Genomic DNA, 21,061 nt, shown 5'->3' with positions numbered 1-21,061 from the left:
GTTGTAGTTGTGTTTCTGTTCGTGACGTCTGGAATTCTCCTCAAGACGGACGGCACTTGGACCTTTAACAGGATGAAGTTTGCAAATTGCATTGTTTTGTCCCGCCACCAAAACATCGTGAAATCGGAGCTTCCAGTTAGCTACCCCATGTGACGATGCACCAGTCGGGGCCACAGCCCCCCGATGCCTCCGACATTCCGACCCCGGAACTTCCCCGCATGAGATCTCATCAGCAAAGACCCCCACATCCCGCCCCCGCTTCGGCTTTTCCGCCGGTTGCTGCTGTTTTGGGGGCATGATTCGGATGTCCAGCATCGTAGGAATCTCCGGGCGGGCCATTTACTACTTAAAGACGAAGACGTGTCCGCGTTCCTGCGCCTCACGGCAGTTGCGATACTTGTGTCGGCATTGTTTGTTGACAAACATCAGAGTCGGAGGCAGCCTCTGTCACACGGCTTCCCTATTATTGGGGCAGGTTTACACCGACGGGTGAAAGAAAGAAAATGAACTGGATCCCGCAAGCAGCTCGTCATTAGGTCATATCTCTCGATTCTTTTACATGGTCCTTTGATCATCCAACGCCATGAACAGCGAATTCGTCCCCTCGAAATCCGCAAACTGCATCGCAAACCCAAAGTCCATCTCATTGTCGAGAATATTCAAGGGGCCCCAGTAATGGTTCAGCTGCAGCATCGCATCCGCGGGTGGCATGGCTGGTATCATAGCCGCGGACGGTGTTGACGCCGAGAACTTCTTCTCGGCCTTCTCAATGGCTTTATGCAGAAGCTTGGCCGACCTCAAGGCCACTACGCACTCGTCCATGGTCTCGAGAATTTCTATGGCCATGCCGACAAGTTTAAGAAGAGGTTGCAGCTCTGACTCCACCGCCTCTTGAGTGACATACACCAGAATCATTGAAGCCGCAAACACTGTGTACGTTGTGTTGTAAAACCTTTGACGGCTGTTAGCCAAGTCTACGTGTGATACTCATAATGAGGGGACCCATACCATGTGCGGAAGAAATCATGATGTTGATACGTCTGGTAGATGATTTCAATCGTTTGCTTGGCAGATTCAAGGCACGTCTGAATCCCCTCGTGTGAGCCCGGAATTGATGCACGCTCTGCAGAAGTCGATGTTAGAAGAATCGACCCAAATAGGAGAATCTTCAAGTTGAGATAGCCTGGCACGCGAGTTAGCGGATTTTCACGCCTGAAGGAACACGGCGGACAGCTTACGCATAGTCAAGACGAGCCGTTGCCTCTTCATCCACTGAGCCTCCTTGGCGCTCTTCAGTGAACGCGGCTGAACCGTTCCTGTCGGCCGAATCGGCTCCGGAAGACTCTCAACCCACTTTTGCAAGTCTTGATCGATCTGATGCGCCAGCGTAACCGTCCTCGGCACCGTCGTTTCTGGCAAGTAGATTCCCAGGCAGATGCTTCTGATGACTTTTGAGTAGTCTACCATCGATTTGATGATGGCGCAAGACGGAGGGTCCACGAGGTCTGAGCTAGATGAGTACTCATTTTCTGTTTCACCAATAATTGGGAATTGTCGGTTGTGGTAGAGATCGGCTCCTAATGTGTCAGGTCTGCCCATTGAGAAAGACATTTCGCTTTGTTTCAAGTCAGTATTTGTCGAGATGATTGATGAGTTTGAAGTCTTACGTCTCTAATGAGTATAAGCCCCTGAGATTAATTAGTTAGCATTCGAATTATTTGTAGAACATCGATTCCTCTTACCACCACGTTCTCGTTTCTGCTCTCAGCTCTGCTGGATCTTTCTTGCATCCTGGGCCAGGTTCGCGGTTGATACCCATTGCCAGTGCTGTTCTGACAGCAAGTCCAACGTACATGTACGACCCTGGTCGAAATTCATCAGCTCAGGTAGACTCATTCATATATGCAATCACTCACAATGCGCGTTCAACTCATTTTGACAAACTTTCGCCTTCACAGATGTCAGCATTTCTTCACATAACCAACCGCCGTCCAAATCCACTCACCAAAAAGAAGTAGCACTGGACCATTTCCAGATCAGTGACCATGCCCAATTGATCACACCGCCTCTTCGCCTCGTCAAAGAACCTCCTGCTCCATTGCAAGTTTTCGATCCCGTCAATGGGCTCATCCTCTCGCACTCCAATCAGGGCGCCAAGAGACAGGATGCTGTAATACAACGCAATGAAACTCGATGGCGTCCGCGCAGCTTCTTGGTTCGACCAAATCATCTCGCAACGGTCGAAGAAGATTTTCTTATCGAGGATAGGATGCACATAGTGTATACTAGAAAAGAAACTTTGCAGAAAATGCCGGCATTGTGGGTAGTGAGTTACCGGCCTCGCAGACGACCTCTCCTCACCGGTGTGTGCTGGTCCTCCCTGGGGCTGATCTGCTGCTGGCGATGAAAACGCGGGATTGTGAAGATTTGATAGCAAAGTTCCCGCATCTGAGTCTATGTCGTTTGATACTACAGGCTCTTCACCGGTTCTCTGCACATGTGACAGAAGAGCAACTGACGATGAGCTTCCGTAGAACTCCACGTTCCGAGTGTGTCGGTTGACGCCGGAAACCTCTTGGCCAGCAGCATTCCTGGAGCGTGCATTTGACGGTGAGCCGACTGTCGTGCTTCGTGATGGGCGCCGTTGGAGGCTGCAGTCTGCCGGTGAGAAACCCTCGGCTATTTCGGGAATAGTTGCGGATACCGAGGCGTTGTCGTCTGTCGATTGCGCCTTCTGGCTCTGAGACTCTGCGAGAGCTGAGAGGCTCTTGACCTGTTCTTCAAGTTGTCTCACATATCTGTCGAGGATCAGTAAAGCTTCCGTTAGACTGGAAAGACTCCAGGTGAGATACGTACTCTGGGGTGTAATGCCTCCTCGACATGTCTTGGCCTTTGTAGACACATGTTGCGCCGCGGTCTAAATTTTCACGTTAGTCGCCACAACAAGCTCAATTGCGGGATTAAAAATCGCGCAAAAAAACTCACTCTTGCAATAGGTGCAAGGATACAGCTCATCGCACTTGTTCTTCTTCGCCCTGCAGAGATCGCACGCTCGAGCGGCCCGGGGTCGGCGGACCTTGATGCCAGAGTTCTGCGTGGTGCGCTGGGCCTCTGCAGAATCCATCCTCTGTAGCGGCTGAAAACAGCGAGAACTGCCCGCCCGTGGGACTGCGAGTCGTACGTGAATGACTTCAGTATCGGAACACCCGTCTTTCGCTTGATCATCTGGGCCACTCTTCGATTCGCGAGTGTGGGAAGACGGGGGGTGCTACAGAGATTTGTGGTTGTATGCAGAAAGTGCAGAAGCTGTCGACGCCCGCCGCGCATCCGAAACGCAGCTCTGCCGCAGGAACGTGGGAACGATCAATTCTCCACTTCCCCGCACAAGACAAGCGGCATAAGACGGCAAGACGATGCGGGGACGGCGTGTCGTGGGGTAAGGTTGCGATCGCGGAACCCCTTCTTCAACGGAATTGCATGTGTGTTTATTGGTAAGCTTGGTCAGCTCCCCCTCAGGCCGGGGGCGGGCTTGACGGGCTTTGAAGTGGATGGCATGGGGGATCTGGCCGAGCCGTCTTGTTGAGCTGTTTGCTCAGCCTGCTTCAGTCACGAGGGGGCCGGTCATGCGCGAATAATGTTGAGCTGAATTGTGCGCGAAAAGGGGTGTTCATCCAACGCGTTCAGGGACAGCGACCATAACCCGTTACAATATAGGCCAACTCAAGATTTTTGTGTCCTCTTCTCTTTTCCATATCAGATGAAATCCATGTTAGTAGTATCGATCTTCACTCTGAGATTCAATGCCAGAAACAAATGCGACCTTGAGCTCCTGGGCAGCTCTGGCAAACCCCGTGTTCCGCTTACTAAACCTCCAATAGAGACTAAGCAGAGTCATGAGCGACTCCACCCTCATCCGGCAATTCCGGTTTGTTTACGTCGGCTTTGCCGCCGACATTGCAGCCCGCGAGTAGGGCCGAAATCAAAAGTCCCCAATGTTACAAAGCGGACGATCTTTACGATCCAAGTCATATGCACGAGCAATCACAATGGAGAAAGACTGATGGAACTGCAGCGAGACCCGCAAAAAGAGTTTCCAGCACTACCCAACGCAGTTTCGTAACTTTCGTAGCTAAAATGAACAAAAACAACTCAAAACAGGACCCCCTGTTTCTACCCGCTTCACTTGGTATCCACCGGCCCCTCGTTGAACTGGTAACTCTCGAACTTGCGCGCCGAGATGCGCATGTCGAACATCTGGTCCAGCTCCTCAAACGTCCGGCCCTTGGTTCCTGGAACATCAAAGTAGAGAACCACCAACATGAGAACGCCCATAACGAAGAAAATCCACCCAATATGACCGCCCATGTTGAGCTGATCGGTGTTGAAGAGGTACGGCAGGATGATGGTCCAGATGGTGCTGACGATGGATGAGAAGGCCACGCCAATGCCAAGGGACTTGGCACGGAGCTTCGAGGCGGAGACCTCGCCTGCAACAGCCATGGATGCACCGACCGCAGGTCCGTAGGAGATAGATGTGAAAATGAGGGCCACACCGATGGTCAGGAGCGACGCGTTCGTCTTCGGGAATGCCGCGGCGATGCCCATGGTGAGGTACAAGCAGACGCACACGGTGATACCAAAGAACATCAGCGGGCGGTGGCGGAACCTCATCATCGAGAAGGCATTGAGGATGGCAGAAACGAGACCGACAGCAATGCCGACCTGCACCAGCATGAGGACGGTGTGGCTGTCAAGACCGGTCTGGTTGAGGAAGTACGGGGCGTTGGACGAGAGGACGGCACCGGTGACTTGCGGGATGTAGAAACAGATGAGAATGATGCGAGTTCTGCGCCAGTTTGTTCCCTTGAAACAATCGACAAAGGAAGCCTTCTCGGCGGCAAGACGGCGCTCGGCTTCGACATTCTCGATGATCTGGTTCAGGCGGGTGTCAATGTCTTCTGTAGCTCCGGAAAGTCGCTCCAGAGACCGGCGAGCCTTGTCGTGCTTGTTCTTGAGCACCAGCCACGTTGGTGATTCGGGCATAAAGGGCAAGCCCAGAGCGAGGATTCCGGGGAAAGCCCAGGCAGCGGCGAAGACGACGCGGAAAGCTGACTTGTCCATGATCGCGGTTCGGGAGAAACTGGATGAGATGGCGATGAGGAAGCCCAAGTTCTGTTCGTTGTTGGTTAGCATGGCTGTCAACTGGCGCCTTCTTGTGAAAGATACTTACCAGCATGATGGTGTTGACCGAGAGCGCAATGCCTCTGATGGGCAGAGGAGCAATCTCAGAAACATACGTCTGGGTGGTCGCGGTGAAAAGGCCGACAGAAAATCCAGTGACAATCTTGCCTCCCAGGAACTGAGATGGCGTCTCAGAGACGTAGCTAATCGCAATGCCGCAAGCCGAAACAACAATCGCCATCGCCATGACCGCGCGACGGCCGAACCAATCTTGAACGTATCCAGCAGTGAATGATCCAAAGAACATCATCGTGTTGTACATGGCGTTCCATGCTGACTGCCAGTACGCCGGAATGATCAGAGCTCCATTGACCTCAGACGCAAAGGTCATCCTGAAAACACCTCATTGTTAGGAAACGCTCAATGAGTCTTGCGAAGCGGAATTGGTGTTGTTGACTTACTGGAATGCCGGCATGGCCAAGCATACTGACAATGCGAGGTTCTCGAAACCAACCAGACAAGATCCAACTGAGTTGTCATTGTTAGAGTTGCATGTCAACCGTGATCGGACTAACTACTTACTGTTGGCGTACAGAGTCCAAAGAGCGATCTTTGGATTCCGACGCAAACATTCCATCGGACTCATCTGGCGGTCGGCCTCCCGAAGGGCCTCTTCATTGTGCGTGACATCCACCTTGACGTCGTGAACCTCGTCGCGAGGAGAGTCCATCGTTCAGAGTCGTTCGCCTAGTAGGCGGCTTCGACCGCGTTGTCGTCGGGTGAGTAGTAACGCCGACCCGGTGTTGGTTCGGTTGTGCTTTACGTTCCTGCGCAATGCACAAAGGGTATCGGGGTCTCTGTCAAGGGTTGCTGTGAAGATCTGTGGTTCAGACGGAGCGTCGGCGACTGGACCTTCCGATGTGGTTGTTGACAGATCTAGATTGTCAGTCGATGGCAAGGTGTTGATGGGCTGATTGACCACGGAGGATTATATCAAAGTTCACCGACTCGACAAGCAGGTTCCTGCGACGCTGGCCGGGATCTATCCGGGCTCGCGGCCGGAAGTCCCGACTGCACCCCAGACTCTTCTCCAACGCTTAGGGTGGCGGGGTCCCCGGATGCTACTAGCCACTTTGGCTATCGGCACTTCAAATTGGGGCAAAGCTTGGTTCTGTCACGCTTGACACGTAACTGCGCAGGTGATCGCACACTTCCACCAGGCCGAAAAAATGGGCTTGTCGTGTCAAAATGCTGGGTCCTTAGCCACCCGCTACACATTGCACCGAGAACATGCAGCACGGGACATCCGGGCAGGAGTTGCTTTGTATTCGCAAGCCTAAGCTGCCAATGCCAATTGACTTTCAATAACACTTCGGATGGCAGGAGCCAATCACGACACAAGACGGTGTGTTTTGCTAGCCCATGCGATCACGATGCTGGTGTAGAGGCTGACTGACAACCACCAGAAGAAATTGAGTGTCTCACTCTCCGGATCTCCGAACCGGGTTGCTGGCACGAAGAACGCATGATGCAGCTAACTTATTTCGTATCAAACTAGCTCATGAATTGAATGCGTTTGGGTCATTTGATCAAGCTCTCAAGGAAGTCGAACCCTTCACGCTGGAGGTTCCAAGTCTGAGATCCGACCTTCATCTTCGCGGCAAAGGTATGTTCCTCGCCCGGAATTTCCCTCAGGTCAGATTTGACCCCCTTTCCTTGCAGAGTCTTAAACAACGCCCTGCTTAGATCAATGGAGACCATTGTATCCGCTTGCCCGTGGACAATGAACGTCGGCGGGAAGGACGCGCTGATGTTTCTTATGGGGTCAACCTCGTCCCAATTATGGGATGGGACTATCGTGTTCATGACGTTGCCATTGGCAATTTGCGTCATGGCAAACGCCTGTCGCGGGTCGTCAAAGTTCGGAGGACCCGGGGCCTGTCCTTCGAGGGAAACGCCACCCAGAATAGGCACTGGGTCCTCATCAAACACTTTGTTTAGGAACTCCTCAGTCAGTCCTGATGGCAGTCTAGCAGCGACATGTTCGAGCTTCTTTGTCCAGAACGCATCTGTAAAGTTGCTCGGGCCATACATGTCGTAAATTCCAGCGACAGGACGGGGAACCCCAAACCCCTGAGTTGGTTCATCTCGTCAGCGCCATGTGCGACCTCGCTAATCTGGAGAATTGTTCCTTCTGAAGTCTAGTTTCGAGCTGCATGAACTTACCAAGCTAAGCGAAAGTGTGCCTCCGGCCGAAGTTCCAAATGCAAATACGTGATCGGTGTCAATAGCACATGATCCTTCAGCTTGGGTATCAACGGCCTTTTGCAGACTGCCATCGTACACCCAAGCAAGAAGGTCACGGCAGTCCCTCATGGGTCCATCCAGCAAGGAGACTTGGGGACAGAGCCGGTGATTAGGGGCCAAGACGATCCATCCTCTGCTGAGACAATCATTTACTTGGTCTCTGTTGACCATCTTTGACGAGCCTAGCATGAAGGCTCCTCCATGGATGTTGATGACTATTGGCAAGGCCCACATTAGTCCGAAGAAACTCCTTTGGTGCTGCAAAAGGCAGTCATGGGTCAAAACATACCAACCGGGTGCGATGCCTTGGCCTCCGCCGGCGGGGGCAGGTAGACATCCACATCGATCTCTTGCTGGCCTATGGTCTTGTAGACTGCGCGGAAGGGGGGCTGGGTCGTCATGGCTGCTGTCGTGCTTGGCTTCAATATGGGAATCTTTCTGCAAAGAGAAATCTCGGATACAAATCCAGTCTTAAAGTCCGGGGTAATAGTGCGGCGGGGACAACCTAGATAGCTGAACAAGAACTCGTTGCTTGTGGACCTTCGCGAGAATACCCTCCGAGCCGGCATTCCGGGGTGTGGAGTTGTGGCAGCTCACCCTCGAGACGGCGGATGTTCCGCGGGTGTTCCGGAAACTGTCGGGAATTCCGGGCATCCGCAGACGCCGCTCTGATATCCCGACGTTAGAGGCCAACAAGGCAATGTGGTCCCGGTGGGCGTCCCCTCATTATTTCGGCTCCAGGACCGTTGCGAACGCGGGGAAACGCAGCTCTAAAAAGAGGCTCGACAAGCGCCCCAAAAGCACTCATCGACATCAATCGACCCCTCAACCCCTCATCCCCTCTTCAACTCGTTCACACGTGCAATCAGCTTGCCGCCCCCTTGCACCCCACACATAACTCATCCGCAAACAGGCATTCTTTCCCTGATTATTGGACACTACTGCCCAACATGAGCATTCCGGTCCACTCGACTCCCCCTGACGCCAGGACGACGTACATCATTGACCAGCTCGAGGGCGAGCGCGTCACGATCCCCGGCAGCAAGGGTGTTTTCAGAATTCTTGCCTCTTCAAAACAGACAAACGGTGGTATCGCCGTCTTTTCCAGCGGAGCCGTCCTCTCCGATGCGCCTGGTTTCCACTGGCACGCGGAAGCTCACGACGTCTTCCTCGTTACCAAGGGTTACCTGAAGCTATGGAACGGCGACAAGTGCAGGATCATGGGTCCTGGTGATTTTGCCTATGTCCCCCCTGTAAGTCACACCCGCTCGAAATCCTCTTCACACAGATCGAATTCTAACACTTAACAGAAAGTTATTCACAACCCTGAGCTCCTGGGTCCTCATACGGAGACCTTGGGCTTGGTCGCACCAGGTGACTGGGTAGACTTCTTCCGCTATGTCGGAGAGACATACAAGGGCGTCATCGTACCAGAAAATGACAACCGCGACCTTAAGAGCTTATTGATCCCCAAGGTCATGGCCGCAAAGGACCGCTTTGATGTCCACTTTGAGCGCAACTACACGCCTCCCGAGGTCTCAGACTGGCAGGAGAGCGAAAACGTCCTCCCGGGACCTCTGGAGCCCTACTTCCTCCGTGCAAACACCGGCCCCAGATACATCCTCGGCGGTGTTCTGTCGCGCCCTTTCATCAACGCCTCGCAGTGCAGCGGCAAGTTCGCCATTACCAGCCTCGAGTCCTCTAAGCTGTACGAGAAGTCGCCTCTCTCAAGATGGCTGACGTTCTCGACGGTGGACCACTGCTTCTGTGTCCAGGAGGGTGTGCTCAAGATCAAGCTGAAGGAGTCTGGAGAATGGACTGAGGTCCGCGAGGGACAGACTCTCCTGGTTTCTGCCGGACAGGCCTTTACGCTCGACTTTGGCACCCGCTTTGTAAGGGCTATTGTGTTTACAAACGGCCCTGGCATTGAGACCTTGATTGAGACGGCGGGTGAGGCATACTCAAGTTTCGTGCTGCCGGAGGAGAGCGTTGAGTGGAAGGAGGAGCGCCTCTCGGAGGCGGCTAAGACTTTGGGCGTTGTTGCTGAGGCGTTGTAATCTCGCAGAGACACGTGGAAGCATTTGAGAACTGAGCATTTGAAGAATAGCGCACTCATCCTAGGCTATTTTGTAGAACTTGCATTCTGATTAGCAGACGTTTGAGCGAGCAATAAGAACCTGTTAAAGTCACTTGCACGCTGGGTGCGCTTAAGGTACCTAGTGAGAAAGAAGATGAGGTCTCGGGCCTGAAATAACACCCATAGAGACCTGCTGCTTCAGAAGCTTGAGGCTCCTGCAAGATTCTGCGAAGTCATAATGAAAATTTCACGGCGTTCATCTCAAGTGCTTTCATGAAGATTTTGTTTTCTTCACCCTCCGTTTTCTTTTTTTTCTTTTTTCCTTTTCTTTTGTTCTAGAAGGGGAGAATTTTACTAATAAGCTTCAAGATATCAGCAGATATGCTACTGTTTGGCCTCATTCATACAGCTTTCTTTGGGTCAGCATGAAGATTGGCTGAGTTACAAATGATGCATTGAAGAATCTTATGAATGAGCTTTCAGGCAGATAGAGTGAGTGAGCCTCTGTATGCAATGAGAGAGTACAGCCAGCCGGCGCCAGGTGGGGGGCCAGCAAGGGGGAGAAAAAAGCCATCAAGGTCACGTGTTCTGGCACTGTCAGCGCGTGACAAATTTCCACTTGGCGCCCGGCGCCAACGACCAAACCGCGTCTCACCCGGACGACAAGCCAGCCCAACCAAAAACCTTTCAACAAACGACGAAAGGCCTTCATTTTTCATCAGAGCATCCACAAAAAATGACAGACTCATCAGACGAATCCGCCACCGAGGGCGTCGGCCTCGTGCAGAACGATGCATCCGACTCGGAAAACTCCGTCGACTCTGAGGTCGAAGACCAGGGCACCGGCTTCCTCGACGTTGAGGCTTCCGAATCAGGCGACAGCGACTCCGAGTCCAGCGACGACTCGTCCGATGAGGAATCAGACTACGACGACATCCTCGGCGCAGGCAGCAGCCGCAAGGCGCAACCCAAGGCCGTGTTTACCCAGTTCAAGAAGCTGCCTATCGAGCTGCGCCATCGCATCTGGCAGTACTTCTGTCCTGATCTTGATCGTTCACCGCGCGTCCTTTCCTTCCAAATGGTCTGCTCGCCGACGCAAGATGTCATCTGGGAAAGCGCGACCCTGGATAACCAGATCCGGGCGGTGGACGCGATGCTAGGTCTTAACCAGGAAAGTCGCGAGATCGCGCTCAGGGCGTTCCCAGACACGCTAGCCATTCGCGAAGGTCGCCGGATCGTGCACTTCAACAAGGAGCGCGACATTGTGCACATCAACGGCCACAGGAAGGAGTGGGCTCACAACGCCGTCATCCCAGGATTTTCAGAAAACGTGCTCCACCTCGCTGCAGACATCGACTACTTCCAACTGAAAGAAATGCAGACTCTCGCATCCTTTCCCGAGGTGATCAACTTTTACAAATTCGAGTGGCACAATGAGGGACGTCCCCCAAAGAAGCTGCGATGGTGCGCTTCGGACAAGATTCACCGTTACGAGATTCAGCAATTACAGCGAGAGTGCCGGATTGGAGAAGACCTGCACTTTGTGTACTGCTGGCCTGATGTCGACAAGCAGCCGGAATTTGCCGCGAAACACGCATCTGAGCAGTTTGCGGCTATGGACGGTTTGGACGAACTCGGCGACGAACTCCGGGAGACGATCCTGGAAGGGGACCCTGATCTTGAAGCTGAGACGGTCGGGGAGTGGGATGTCATGTTTGAGCAGCTTTGCGACATCAAGTACTGGCGAATGACATGCTTCGGTTGGGACGCCGCGGACAGGTTTCCCGCATTTTTGGCAAAGCACGGCGATGCACGCGAGTACGACCCCAATGAAGATGAAGAAGGCGACGAAGTAGGGGAATCCTCGGAAGAAGACGATTCGGATCAGAATGAGTACGAGAGCGACGGTATCGACGACGCCACCATCGATGAAGAGTCTGTGAATGGGGACCCGGACGTGGATGACCTTGAGATCGACGGCAGCCAGGAAAGCGAAGACGAGGAGGATGGTGGCGCTTCCGACTTTGGCGGGTTCTCTCCGCTGAGAGACGAGGACGGCGGCAGCATGCTGGTCGACGGCGATGTTTCAGCGGCACAATTTTCAAGTCCCGAGCCGGAGGCTGCGGGAGACCGCCCGCGTGGGCGAGGCGGTAGGCCTTTGGTGGTACTGGATGACGATGATGAGGAGGAAGAGACCGAGGGACAAGATTCGCAACCTCCAGCCAGAAGGCGACAACGTGAATTCATCAAGATCGATTCCGAGATCGACGACGAAGACGATGAGGAGGAACAGCCTGCCCAGAGCACAACCCGGCGCCGACGTATGGTCGTATCCGACGATGAGGATGAAGATGAGGAGGACGAGGGGGAAAAGCCTGCGCGACCGGCTGGGCGACGCGCTCGGGTACTGCCATCGGACGACGAGGAAGAAGATGAAGACGATGGTGGCGCGGAGGTTGGGAATGACAAGGCCAGGGCTGAGTCGGACGAGGAAGACGAACCGTCAAGAGCAAAGAAGCCGCTTTCGCTCGCTGAGAAGCTCCAACGCAACCGCCAACAAAACCCGATCTCTGACGAGTCCGAAGAAGAGGAAAGCTCGGAGGAGGATGCGCCGCCAAAGAAGATGTCGCTTGCCGAGAAGCTCATGGCTCATCGTCGCATAAACCCCATCGAGTCCGAGTCCGAGCCCGAGACGGAAGGTACTATCGGCGTTGACGATACCGATGACGAAGAGGATGAAGAAGAGGACGAGGATGAGGAGAGCGGCATGTTCATGAACATGGCCGAGGAGGGCGAATCTGGCGACGAGCAGGACGAGGATGACTACTAGACGTAGGGAAGCGATTCTTTCTTAAACTCACTCACGTCCGCATGTACGATGGATAGATGTATCACCAAAAACGCTTCCTTAGATATTTTTAATTTGATGAAGTCTAAAGTTTTCCAATTCCGTAGCAAACCAGATCAGGCGCAACTGAAAACCACAGAATCGCTTTAGACTCTTTTTAATCGAAATCCACCAGTCAAGGTCACCAGGCAAAAAGTTCTCAAATTCAAACGTAACAAATCATCGCGAACAGGTGCAACTAAAAACCACAAAATCCCTTCCGACATTTTTTCAAAAGAAAAAAAGTAATCAGTCAACTCAGCACACAAAAGTTGACAAAAAAAGCAATAGTTCGGAATAATCTCGCTTGGGGTGCAGAGTCCCAAGGGAGATTCGAACCTATGAAACTCACCCGAAGGTTGGTTTCTACCCTCACTTTGACTTGCCGCTGGGCTAAAGACGGCCTCTGGAGTTACGGATGCGGCCGGCCAGGACGAGGGAATCGAACGGCTACCTTAGCTATAAAGGATGGAAGGAAGGTGTGGGTGTGGTGAGACCGTGAGGGTTGATGTGGTGGTACCTGTATGGGCGGGAGGACAAAGGTGAGGTGAGGTGAAAGGTGACAGAAAGATGAGGTTGTTTGTGGGACTGCTGCCTGGGGCAAGTTCACCTCACAACGGTCGATACCACCGAGAATGCATCTATGAGATTGGCAATTGCGTATGACAAGTTGGATTAGTTGGCACCAGGCTGTAGGAGCTATACTGCGTGCAGCACTGCAACTATCTCGAGCCTCAAAGAGGTGAACTAATTATCAACAATTTTCAGATCTTCTCCATGGCTATCGTCATCATCCCTTCAATTTTTCCCACGTGTTACAAAGTTAGGCTTATAAGAGTCTCAGGGGCTTTGCGCATCCCCGCCTTGCCCATGCCCATGCGGCTTCTCCTACTCCGCTTTCCCATCGTTCAAAACGCGGCGGCCTTCTGCTAGATTGTTCTTCGTTGGTAGCTAGGAATTCTCCCATGATCAGGATCTTTCGAGTTAAAGGTATCAGTGCTATGAAGCTTTTTGAAAAGGACAGGTTGCTTTGTTCAAGAAAAGTTCGGTAAGAAGTTGAGCCAAGGTATTACTTGGTAAACACCTGCTGGTGTCTCTCTGAGGCAGTCAAACAGAAGGACAAAGATGGCCAAGCGGGCAATTGTGTATATGCCACCGCCAATGATGGTGAGAAGAAGGGATGCCTTTTCGCATGCATTTTGAAACTTCTTCCACCACGCGACGTCTATGCTTATTTGGCTGTCGCTGATTTCTTGATCGATAAGTTCTCCCTCACGAATTCCCTCCAATGCTCCTAGATGGAAAGTTGACAAATTTTGCTGTTTTTAGGCTATGGAAATCGCCAGTCAGTCAAGTTCGCCACGTAATGCGGCTTACTGTTACGGGCTAGAGCCCGGCTGAGATCTCCGGCTTTGCCGGAGCAGCTACCGAGACCCGGCTCCGCCGGGTCCACTATTCTGCCGTAGCACACCGCCTAGCCCCGGTGTGCTTCACCGCCGCTAGGCGCCTATCCCTGTAAAGTCCCTTCTTCCTTCTTCAGCTTAGAATAGTCAATCGACGGCACCTCTACGTTGAACAAGCCTAGGGGCCAGCCCCTTACACTTACCTAGGCTTCTGGGCAATCAGATACTTCTCAAGGATTATAATGATTGTAGTCTTTTGCGGCAGCTGATGCAACATATTGAATGGCGTATTTATGCCTTGAATATTTAATGATCCTTGACTAATCTCATACCGATTGCATGATTGTCCTCAACATCCACTCTTGGTAATCACATTTGACATCTCGGATACGAGATGATAGTCCTCCCTATCGAACTGACGAATGAGACACGTGCATGATCATGGTTGCCACCTCCCATCGGCAGGATGAATGCAGATCCAAAACAACATCATCGACTTGGAAAGGCCTGTTGTTTCTCCGGGGACTTTTATCGCATTCGACATTACAAGGAAGAATGGAGTTGCAGGCCAAAGTAGGAAAAGAATATGGCGAAGAAAACAATGAAGCTGTTAAGGGGGTAGCTGCTAAGAACCAATTCAACAACTAATGCAAGGACAATTTACACTCCTCAAGTCAGGTAGCCACCATCTTCGGCGCGAACTCGGATGATGTCCGTCTACCGTTCGCCGTTGCCGGCTCCACTTCGGCGGTCCGTGCCTCTCGGTGTCATCGCCGTTGTGAAACAGGAGGCACGCACTCGACAATCAGATGAAACTTGGCTTGTATTATGAATTACCTGAGACGAGATACGGCGCTCAGAAACAACATGCAGCACGCGCGCCGCGCGTTCTCATCTGGCGATACCGGCGTCAGAAAATTCCTCCAGCCCAACACATCGTGTCCACCGGCCCAACCTGCGCGCTTAGAACGAGCTTGCGAAGAGGGCCAGCAGACCGGCAGCGGCCGCGCTCAAGACCGTCGTGGTGGAGAACCCTGTTGACTTCTGTCCCATGGAAATGTTTGTGGGCCTCGCAGACGGCGTCACACCTCCGGTGGGAGCGGTGCTGCTGCTGTTGTCCTTCCTCGAGTTTGCAGCATTCGCCGCAGGTCCGGGGTTGGTCACGGTAAAGAAGTTGCCGGCCACCACCTTGTTTGCCAGTCCCGCTTGAGTGAGCACATCGTTGACCTGAACGCCTCCTCTGGTCGAAAGGGCCTGCAATGCCGCGGTTCCCTCTGCCGTGATGTCGCTGGTGTCGACCAGAATCTCGATGTAGCGATGGGTGAGAGGAACTCTTGCCGGTGGCGAGGGGCCCTTGTAGTCCGCAATCGCAGCCGCGTTGGTCGTCAGAGTGTGAATGGTGCGCTCGCCATCATTCAGCTTGACTGTCGTCGTCTGCGCGACGGGAGTTAAATCCGTCTGGGCCCAGTGCAGGAAGGTGCCGGTCTGCGGGGGGTTGTTGGTCGGAATATCGACGTCAACCATAATGATGGCATAGCTCTTTCCGGTCAACGGCTCGGTCGTACCGAAGGTAGGCTCCTGTTGCGTGACTAGTCCGGTTAGTCCGAGTCGTTCTGATGTCATGTGGTCTCCTAGCACTTACGGCCCTTCGCCAGATCAACACCGTTGAGAGCCGACTGGTCTCCATAGGCAACAATGAGGTCGACATTGGACGCGGGTTGAAAGCCTGAGGGAGTCGCAGCCCAAGCCACCAGGGCATTGCTCACCAGGAGGGCGACGGTAGATTGATGCATCGGGACGGTATTTTGAGGAGAACTGCGCTGCGCTGAAGGATGTAGATCAGAGGTGACAGCAAGATTTGATACGGAGAGGTTGTCTGTCGTCTTATATCAATGTCGCAAGCCGCTTGATGAAACGCAAGATCAAGTGAGCAGGGATGCGGCTCGCACACGTTCCACCGGTCTGCCCGCAGACCGCACGGATCATTGAGCTTGACCATAATGCAGACCAGGCGTCCCTGGTCACTTACGCAACGGTTTTGAACTGAGGCACTGCTTCGTAATACCCAACTGCCGAGTCAAATGCAGCATTGTGGCGGCCTTTCTGCGGGCAAGTAGCGCATCTCGACGTCCGCTTGACTGTTCATGGGGGCTTGCATAAGGCTACTTGAGCACGATGAGCTTCTCACATATGGAAATCCTATGTCTTTCGATGTTCAGTTCATTAATGATCTGCAATAATTGGAAAACAAACAAGCTCAAACTAGTCTTTACAGTCTTTTGCGGCTCGTTGACGGTGAGGCTCCTCTTCGGACGACCCACTAGTCTCTAGTTTGTGTGACAGCGACGTTTGACTTCAAACGAACGGCCAGGGGTCGCGAGCTGGATATCAGACACAGTGGAGTTGTGCCAAGAATTAAAGATGAGGTAGAACTGATGGCGGTGAGTTAAGTGGCGATGGAACGCCAGATCGCTCTCTAGTTTCAATAAAAACGCATGCTTGCGTGGATTGGACCTCAAATAGCATTAAATCTCGCCCATCTCCTGCGAGGACAAACCTAACAGCAAAGTCACACGAATCGCCAAGCCAGGATTCATACCCAAACAAGCAAGGAAGTAAGAACAAATAAAGTATAAATGAAAACGGCCAGAGTTCCGCCTGTCTTGACTTTGCAAGCTCACTCCTAAGAAATTAAGTCGCAGAAGACGGTCGGAGATGATATCGCACGTGTTCCACGTCGTATTGGAGGATACCGCTGTCTCGAGCTGCCGCATCCTCCGCGCCACGACGAACGTAGCCTTTCAAAGATGCATCAAGATCTCTCAGATCAACCTCCTCGTTTGTGATCACAAACACAAGTCGCTCTTCGATATTTCCAGCTTTAGGGATAGATTTCGGCCACCGCATTGGTATGCCTCGCAAGGGAAGGGTCTTGACTGCAAGGGTGTGTGAGCGTGCTGGTGTCAGACCTATGCCCCTCTCCCATGCTTTGGTTATCAACGTAGTCTTCCCAGCGGCATCTATGCTGAGTGCGTTGACGAAGATCTTGTTTGTACTCGTGTTTTTGATCGAGATGTACAGTCGGTCGTTCTCTTTGAGAGATAGAGGAGGTCTGTCAATCATCGCTGCTGGCAACCTAGTGATTCATCAACACGTTATGTCAAACTAAGGTAGGAGCGAGCCTTTTGACTTACGAGTCACTTCTACGTGCAAGGACAGTCTTTTTGCCACTGCTCTCGAGTCCCAGCTCTATCTCCATACTGTCACCGAAGGCCTCGTCGTCTACACCTGACCGGAGTGAAAGAATGTTCTGTGCTTGAACGTATTCTTTGGCTTGATACAACACTCTACTGAACACTTGTTCCAGGCCAGTTTCGCTGACGAGACGCTCGGCGGCCAGTTGTAAGCCTCGTTTGTCGTCTAGAATGATTTGATCCCGTGCATGTTTGAGGCGAAGGAGGGGCCGTTCTTGCTCTGTGCATTGCCTGAGAAACAACGACTTATCCAACAGGGAAACGATTTTAGGATGACTTTGAAAGTCGCGTGGCAAAAGAACTGGCCAACGAGTAAGGCTTCGTTGCAGAACTGCATGACCTGCCATAGACTCTTTCATACATCCGAATGCTGAAGGCTTTGGCGTTGGACTAATGACCGCCGCAAAGGCGTTGACTTGGGTGACAGTTCCCGTAAGAACTTTGCTTCCAGGTTGAGTGTGGGATCCGAAAGGTGTGATCGCAAAAACGTCTCCCTCGTGGACTCCGTGGGCTCGGCCCCCACGCACCGTCGTGTATTCGTCGTCCCATAAAGTTGAGAGGAGGGCTCCGGTAGCGTTAGTCGCGAGTGAAAAGGGCCTTCGGTTGTCAGGTCCTGCCGATCTTGGGTGCTGATTTCCTCCTGGATAATCCTGTTCGACTAGCACAGCAACTTCGAGCATAATATCTCTCCAAGATCGGTTATCGCCGGGCTTCGTAATTGCTTTCGCAAGGCTTTTGGTCAAGAGACCCATGTACGTATGGCCATCTTTGTGGTATTCCCATGCAGTTTCATCGGTAGCTGCGGCCGCTATGCGCACCGCATAAGGGTTGGTATCCATTTCATCTTCTGCTAGCCGACCATTCTGCCTTAGCTTGTCTAGAATTTTGGCAAGATCCGAGTGCAAAGATTTGTCCAGACCGAAAGCCTTTGGTTCAAAGTGAACGTCGCCGAGCTTGCGACCAAGCCGAGCAGAATGGCAGCAGTCAAGGATGTATGTGACATTTGTGGTCTTGGCGGTCGTCTTTCGAAGCAAGAGAGAGAGTTCTCCATCGGAAATACCTTTCCATGTCTCGAGAGTGCAGTCGAAGTCGTACGGGACGATGAATTGAATCTTCGTTGGTGATCTTGAGGATGCAGTCGCCGAGTCAGGTTCCACGCAAACTCCATGGCCAGAATAGTAAATGACAACAACATCACCCTGTGAGGTATCGCGGATCAGGTTTTCCCAAGCGTCGAGAATCTTTTGGCGAGTGGCGTCCTGGCGGAACAATCTTCTCACATAAGTCTCGCTCTCTGTCCTGAAACCGCGGCTTTTGAGAATATTTGTTATTGTATTGAGGTCATTTTCGGTTCCACGCAGGCCTTGTACTGGGCTGCCGATGAGCAGCGCGCGCTTTATCGGCATTGTTCCCATGTTTTGGGCGCTCCCACACTCTACCTCGGCAAGAAAGGAAGGCAAACTGATGAAGGCTACTAGCCTAGCTGGCTTGTGCTGGTGTGAAGCTGATGGATCTGTGTAAATGAGGCAATCTCGCTCATCTGCAGTTGCCTTATATCACCAACTAAAAGTGCGATGATGCCAAGGCAATTTGTAGACAAGGCTGCCAGTTGCCTACTAGGCAGCTGGCTCTCCTGCTACCCCTCATTTTACCAGATGAGCCATCCTATGGCAACGAAACCCACTACACACACCTTTCCTTCGTCATCCTTGTCCTGTATACTTTGTGGTTCTATCACAGCCATGCCTGCGCGCTCTTTTCATCGTGAATATTGCGCTGAGTGTCGTTTCTTTGCCAACCAACATCTTCAATCAGCTGGATGTGATCGATAGCCAACACAAGGACCATCATCAAATGCACCGCCTTTGGAGTCCAGTGCCATTTTCTGCAGCCATAAGACCGCAGCCCAAACGACGGAGGTGTACGAGTCTGATCCTACCGTCTCAAGCCGACTCATCGCAGAGCCTGATTTGTGCAGCATCAGGGAACCTCGCTGCACATACAGGGATCATGCAGGACTGAATTAGATCAGAAGGCCAAATAAAAGTCGACCACACCATCAGCGCCCGGTGAGTAAGTGCGAATGCGGACCATTTATTACGTCGGTCACTTAGCCCAGCTGCAGGCAACCCGCGTGCGCAACCGCGGTTCTTTATTAGCGATCACGGATCACCCATAAGAAATCGACTGGATCACGCCCAAACCATCGTATTTTAGCCATCACTACAACAACTCGTCATACTTCATTTGTGATCACAAATTCTGCAATCCACACAAAATGTCTTCACTCTTCTCGCGGGCAGGCATTGCTCATTTTGATCAACACACGCGAAAGTGCCCCTATCTAACCTTCAAAGTGGGTTCTGGGGGCCTTCGGCGGCTGGCCGTCAAAATCTGGTCTCACGACCAAGGTACGTTCAAATTCTACCGCTGGCACTACCATGAAACCCTTCCTGATTACTTTTGGGTGTGTTAGGATATTCCAGTGATTCATCTCATTCAGGGAATCGATTTTCCAACTCGCACACCTGGTTCGCCTTGGGTGCAATTCAGGGATCAGCTGAAGCAGATGAAGTCCCCGACGATGAGCTGTTCGAATTTCAGAGAAATGCACGCGCTCTGAGCGCGGTGCAATGCCATTACAACGAGTGGGTCATCGGGTTGCCGGCGTCGGAAGAAGACGAGGACAGCTACATTCAATTTTGGCTAGAATCTCTTGCAGATGCGGAAGGATTCAAGATTGGCATCTTTCCACTGGCCCGATATCCAGGATGGGTCAATACCGTTTGGAAAATGGAAGTTGAGGTCACTTGTGGGAGCACAGTTGATAGCCCACTGCCTGCGCTCCATGTTGGCGTCGACTTTGATGACAATGAGCATACCATTCATTCGAAGCGCGGTATCAGACATTCGGTCAGCACAACTCATCTATCAGAGGATGAAATAACGACTATTGGCCATGAGAGTATCGAATTAACGCTACAAGATGACCCACACCACTCGAACCAGCTGGAAGATGTCGGTACTTGGCTTCTGGAACGATTCCGTATCAGCCATTCTCTTCCAACTCTGGAACTTGCGAAAAGATTCTTAAGACTTGTGGTGGAAAACACTCCATATGGTCATCCTCGACAAGCTCGGCGATCGATCAACTTTGCCCTTAGTTTGGGGTTAGGACATGAGTTCACTGACTCCAAGTCCATAACCGATCTTACCCGCGCTATAGACATCCTCACAGTGGCTCTTCACACTGAATTGACGTCTTGTAGTGCCCAGGGTGGTATTGATCGTGGTCTCGTGCTGAATAATCTTGGTAATTTCCTGGGAAGACGGTTTGACTACACAATAAGCCTACAGGACCTCGACCAGGCTATCAATTACTTGGAGATGGTAATCGAGATAACCCCAGCAGATCATCCGGATCGCGGCGGTCGACTAAACAACCTTGCTGCATGGCTGACGAGGCGTCTTCGGTACAAGAGCCAGATAAGCGACATTGATCGGGCGATCGATCATACGGATGAAGCACTCAAGAGAATACCCGTATATCATCCGAAGTACGCGGGTTGGTTGATCAATCTGTCAAATCGACTAGGTGCGCGATTCGAAAGGACTGGCTCAATTGCCGACATGCATCGAGCTATTCAAGCTGCGGAGACAGCGGTGGAGATCACGCCTCACGTCCACCCACAGCGCCCTAATCGCTTGAATAGCTTAGGAGAGCTTCTTCGCGTTCGATTTGAGCGTACTCATACCATGAAGGATATCACTCGCGCTATACAGATTGTCAATGAAGGCATTGATGCTACTCCTCAAACCCATCCAATGTTGGAAGCTCTGCTGCTAAGCAACCTTGGAAGCTGCTTCGGGAGGCTATTCGGGCGCTCTGGCTCGTTGGACGATCTCAATAGATCCATCGAGGCACTCAGCAAATCCTTGGGGAAAACACCTA

The 21,061-nt window shown here is 52.2% G+C and overlaps 7 protein-coding genes across 7 annotated transcripts; 2 read left to right on the top strand and 5 right to left on the bottom strand.

Moving 5' to 3' along the window:
• Positions 1-555: 555 nt before the first annotated feature.
• Positions 556-3,124, bottom strand: CGCA056_v008707 (putative transcriptional regulatory protein; the record flags this gene model as incomplete). The annotated part of the gene is made up of 9 exons (XM_037323954.1): positions 556-952; positions 1,009-1,183; positions 1,239-1,615; positions 1,668-1,688; positions 1,743-1,863; positions 1,917-1,950; positions 2,006-2,798; positions 2,857-2,917; positions 2,986-3,124. The coding sequence occupies 9 exons, from the start codon at positions 3,122-3,124 to the stop codon at positions 556-558; spliced, it is 2,118 nt and encodes a 705-aa protein (XP_037178441.1).
• Positions 3,125-4,179: 1,055 nt separating this feature from the next.
• On the bottom strand, positions 4,180-5,911 carry fmqE-5 (MFS transporter fmqE; the record flags this gene model as incomplete). Its single annotated transcript, XM_037323953.1, has 4 exons — positions 4,180-5,172; positions 5,231-5,573; positions 5,643-5,709; positions 5,764-5,911. 4 exons carry the CDS (start codon positions 5,909-5,911, stop codon positions 4,180-4,182), a joined length of 1,551 nt encoding a protein of 516 aa, XP_037177661.1.
• An 851-nt stretch (positions 5,912-6,762) lies between these two features.
• ausA (Non-reducing polyketide synthase ausA) lies at positions 6,763-7,889 on the bottom strand (the record flags this gene model as incomplete). The annotated part of the gene is made up of 3 exons (XM_037323952.1): positions 6,763-7,314; positions 7,408-7,703; positions 7,778-7,889. The coding sequence occupies 3 exons, from the start codon at positions 7,887-7,889 to the stop codon at positions 6,763-6,765; spliced, it is 960 nt and encodes a 319-aa protein (XP_037178427.1).
• Positions 7,890-8,438: 549 nt separating this feature from the next.
• QDOI-2 (Quercetin 2,3-dioxygenase) lies at positions 8,439-9,545 on the top strand (the record flags this gene model as incomplete). Its single annotated transcript, XM_037323951.1, has 2 exons — positions 8,439-8,741; positions 8,799-9,545. 2 exons carry the CDS (start codon positions 8,439-8,441, stop codon positions 9,543-9,545), a joined length of 1,050 nt encoding a protein of 349 aa, XP_037177524.1.
• Positions 9,546-10,301: 756 nt separating this feature from the next.
• CGCA056_v008703 (uncharacterized protein) lies at positions 10,302-12,395 on the top strand (the record flags this gene model as incomplete). Its single annotated transcript, XM_037323950.1, has 1 exon — positions 10,302-12,395. One exon carries the CDS (start codon positions 10,302-10,304, stop codon positions 12,393-12,395), a length of 2,094 nt encoding a protein of 697 aa, XP_037177485.1.
• Positions 12,396-14,818: 2,423 nt separating this feature from the next.
• Positions 14,819-15,648, bottom strand: FT (Protein FLOWERING LOCUS T; the record flags this gene model as incomplete). The annotated part of the gene is made up of 2 exons (XM_037323949.1): positions 14,819-15,444; positions 15,498-15,648. 2 exons carry the CDS (start codon positions 15,646-15,648, stop codon positions 14,819-14,821), a joined length of 777 nt encoding a protein of 258 aa, XP_037178463.1.
• A 1,397-nt stretch (positions 15,649-17,045) lies between these two features.
• Positions 17,046-18,515, bottom strand: MCA1 (Metacaspase-1; the record flags this gene model as incomplete). Its single annotated transcript, XM_037323948.1, has 1 exon — positions 17,046-18,515. One exon carries the CDS (start codon positions 18,513-18,515, stop codon positions 17,046-17,048), a length of 1,470 nt encoding a protein of 489 aa, XP_037178451.1.
• Between the last annotated feature and the right edge of the window lie 2,546 nt (positions 18,516-21,061).

This window comes from Colletotrichum aenigma (genome assembly GCF_013390185.1).
Source record: "Colletotrichum aenigma strain Cg56 chromosome Unknown KSG_Cg56_contig05, whole genome shotgun sequence".
Classification (NCBI taxonomy): Eukaryota; Fungi; Ascomycota; class Sordariomycetes; order Glomerellales; family Glomerellaceae; genus Colletotrichum; species Colletotrichum aenigma.
Note: the sequence above shows the minus strand (reverse complement) of the source record. Positions and strands in the feature narration are given on the sequence as shown.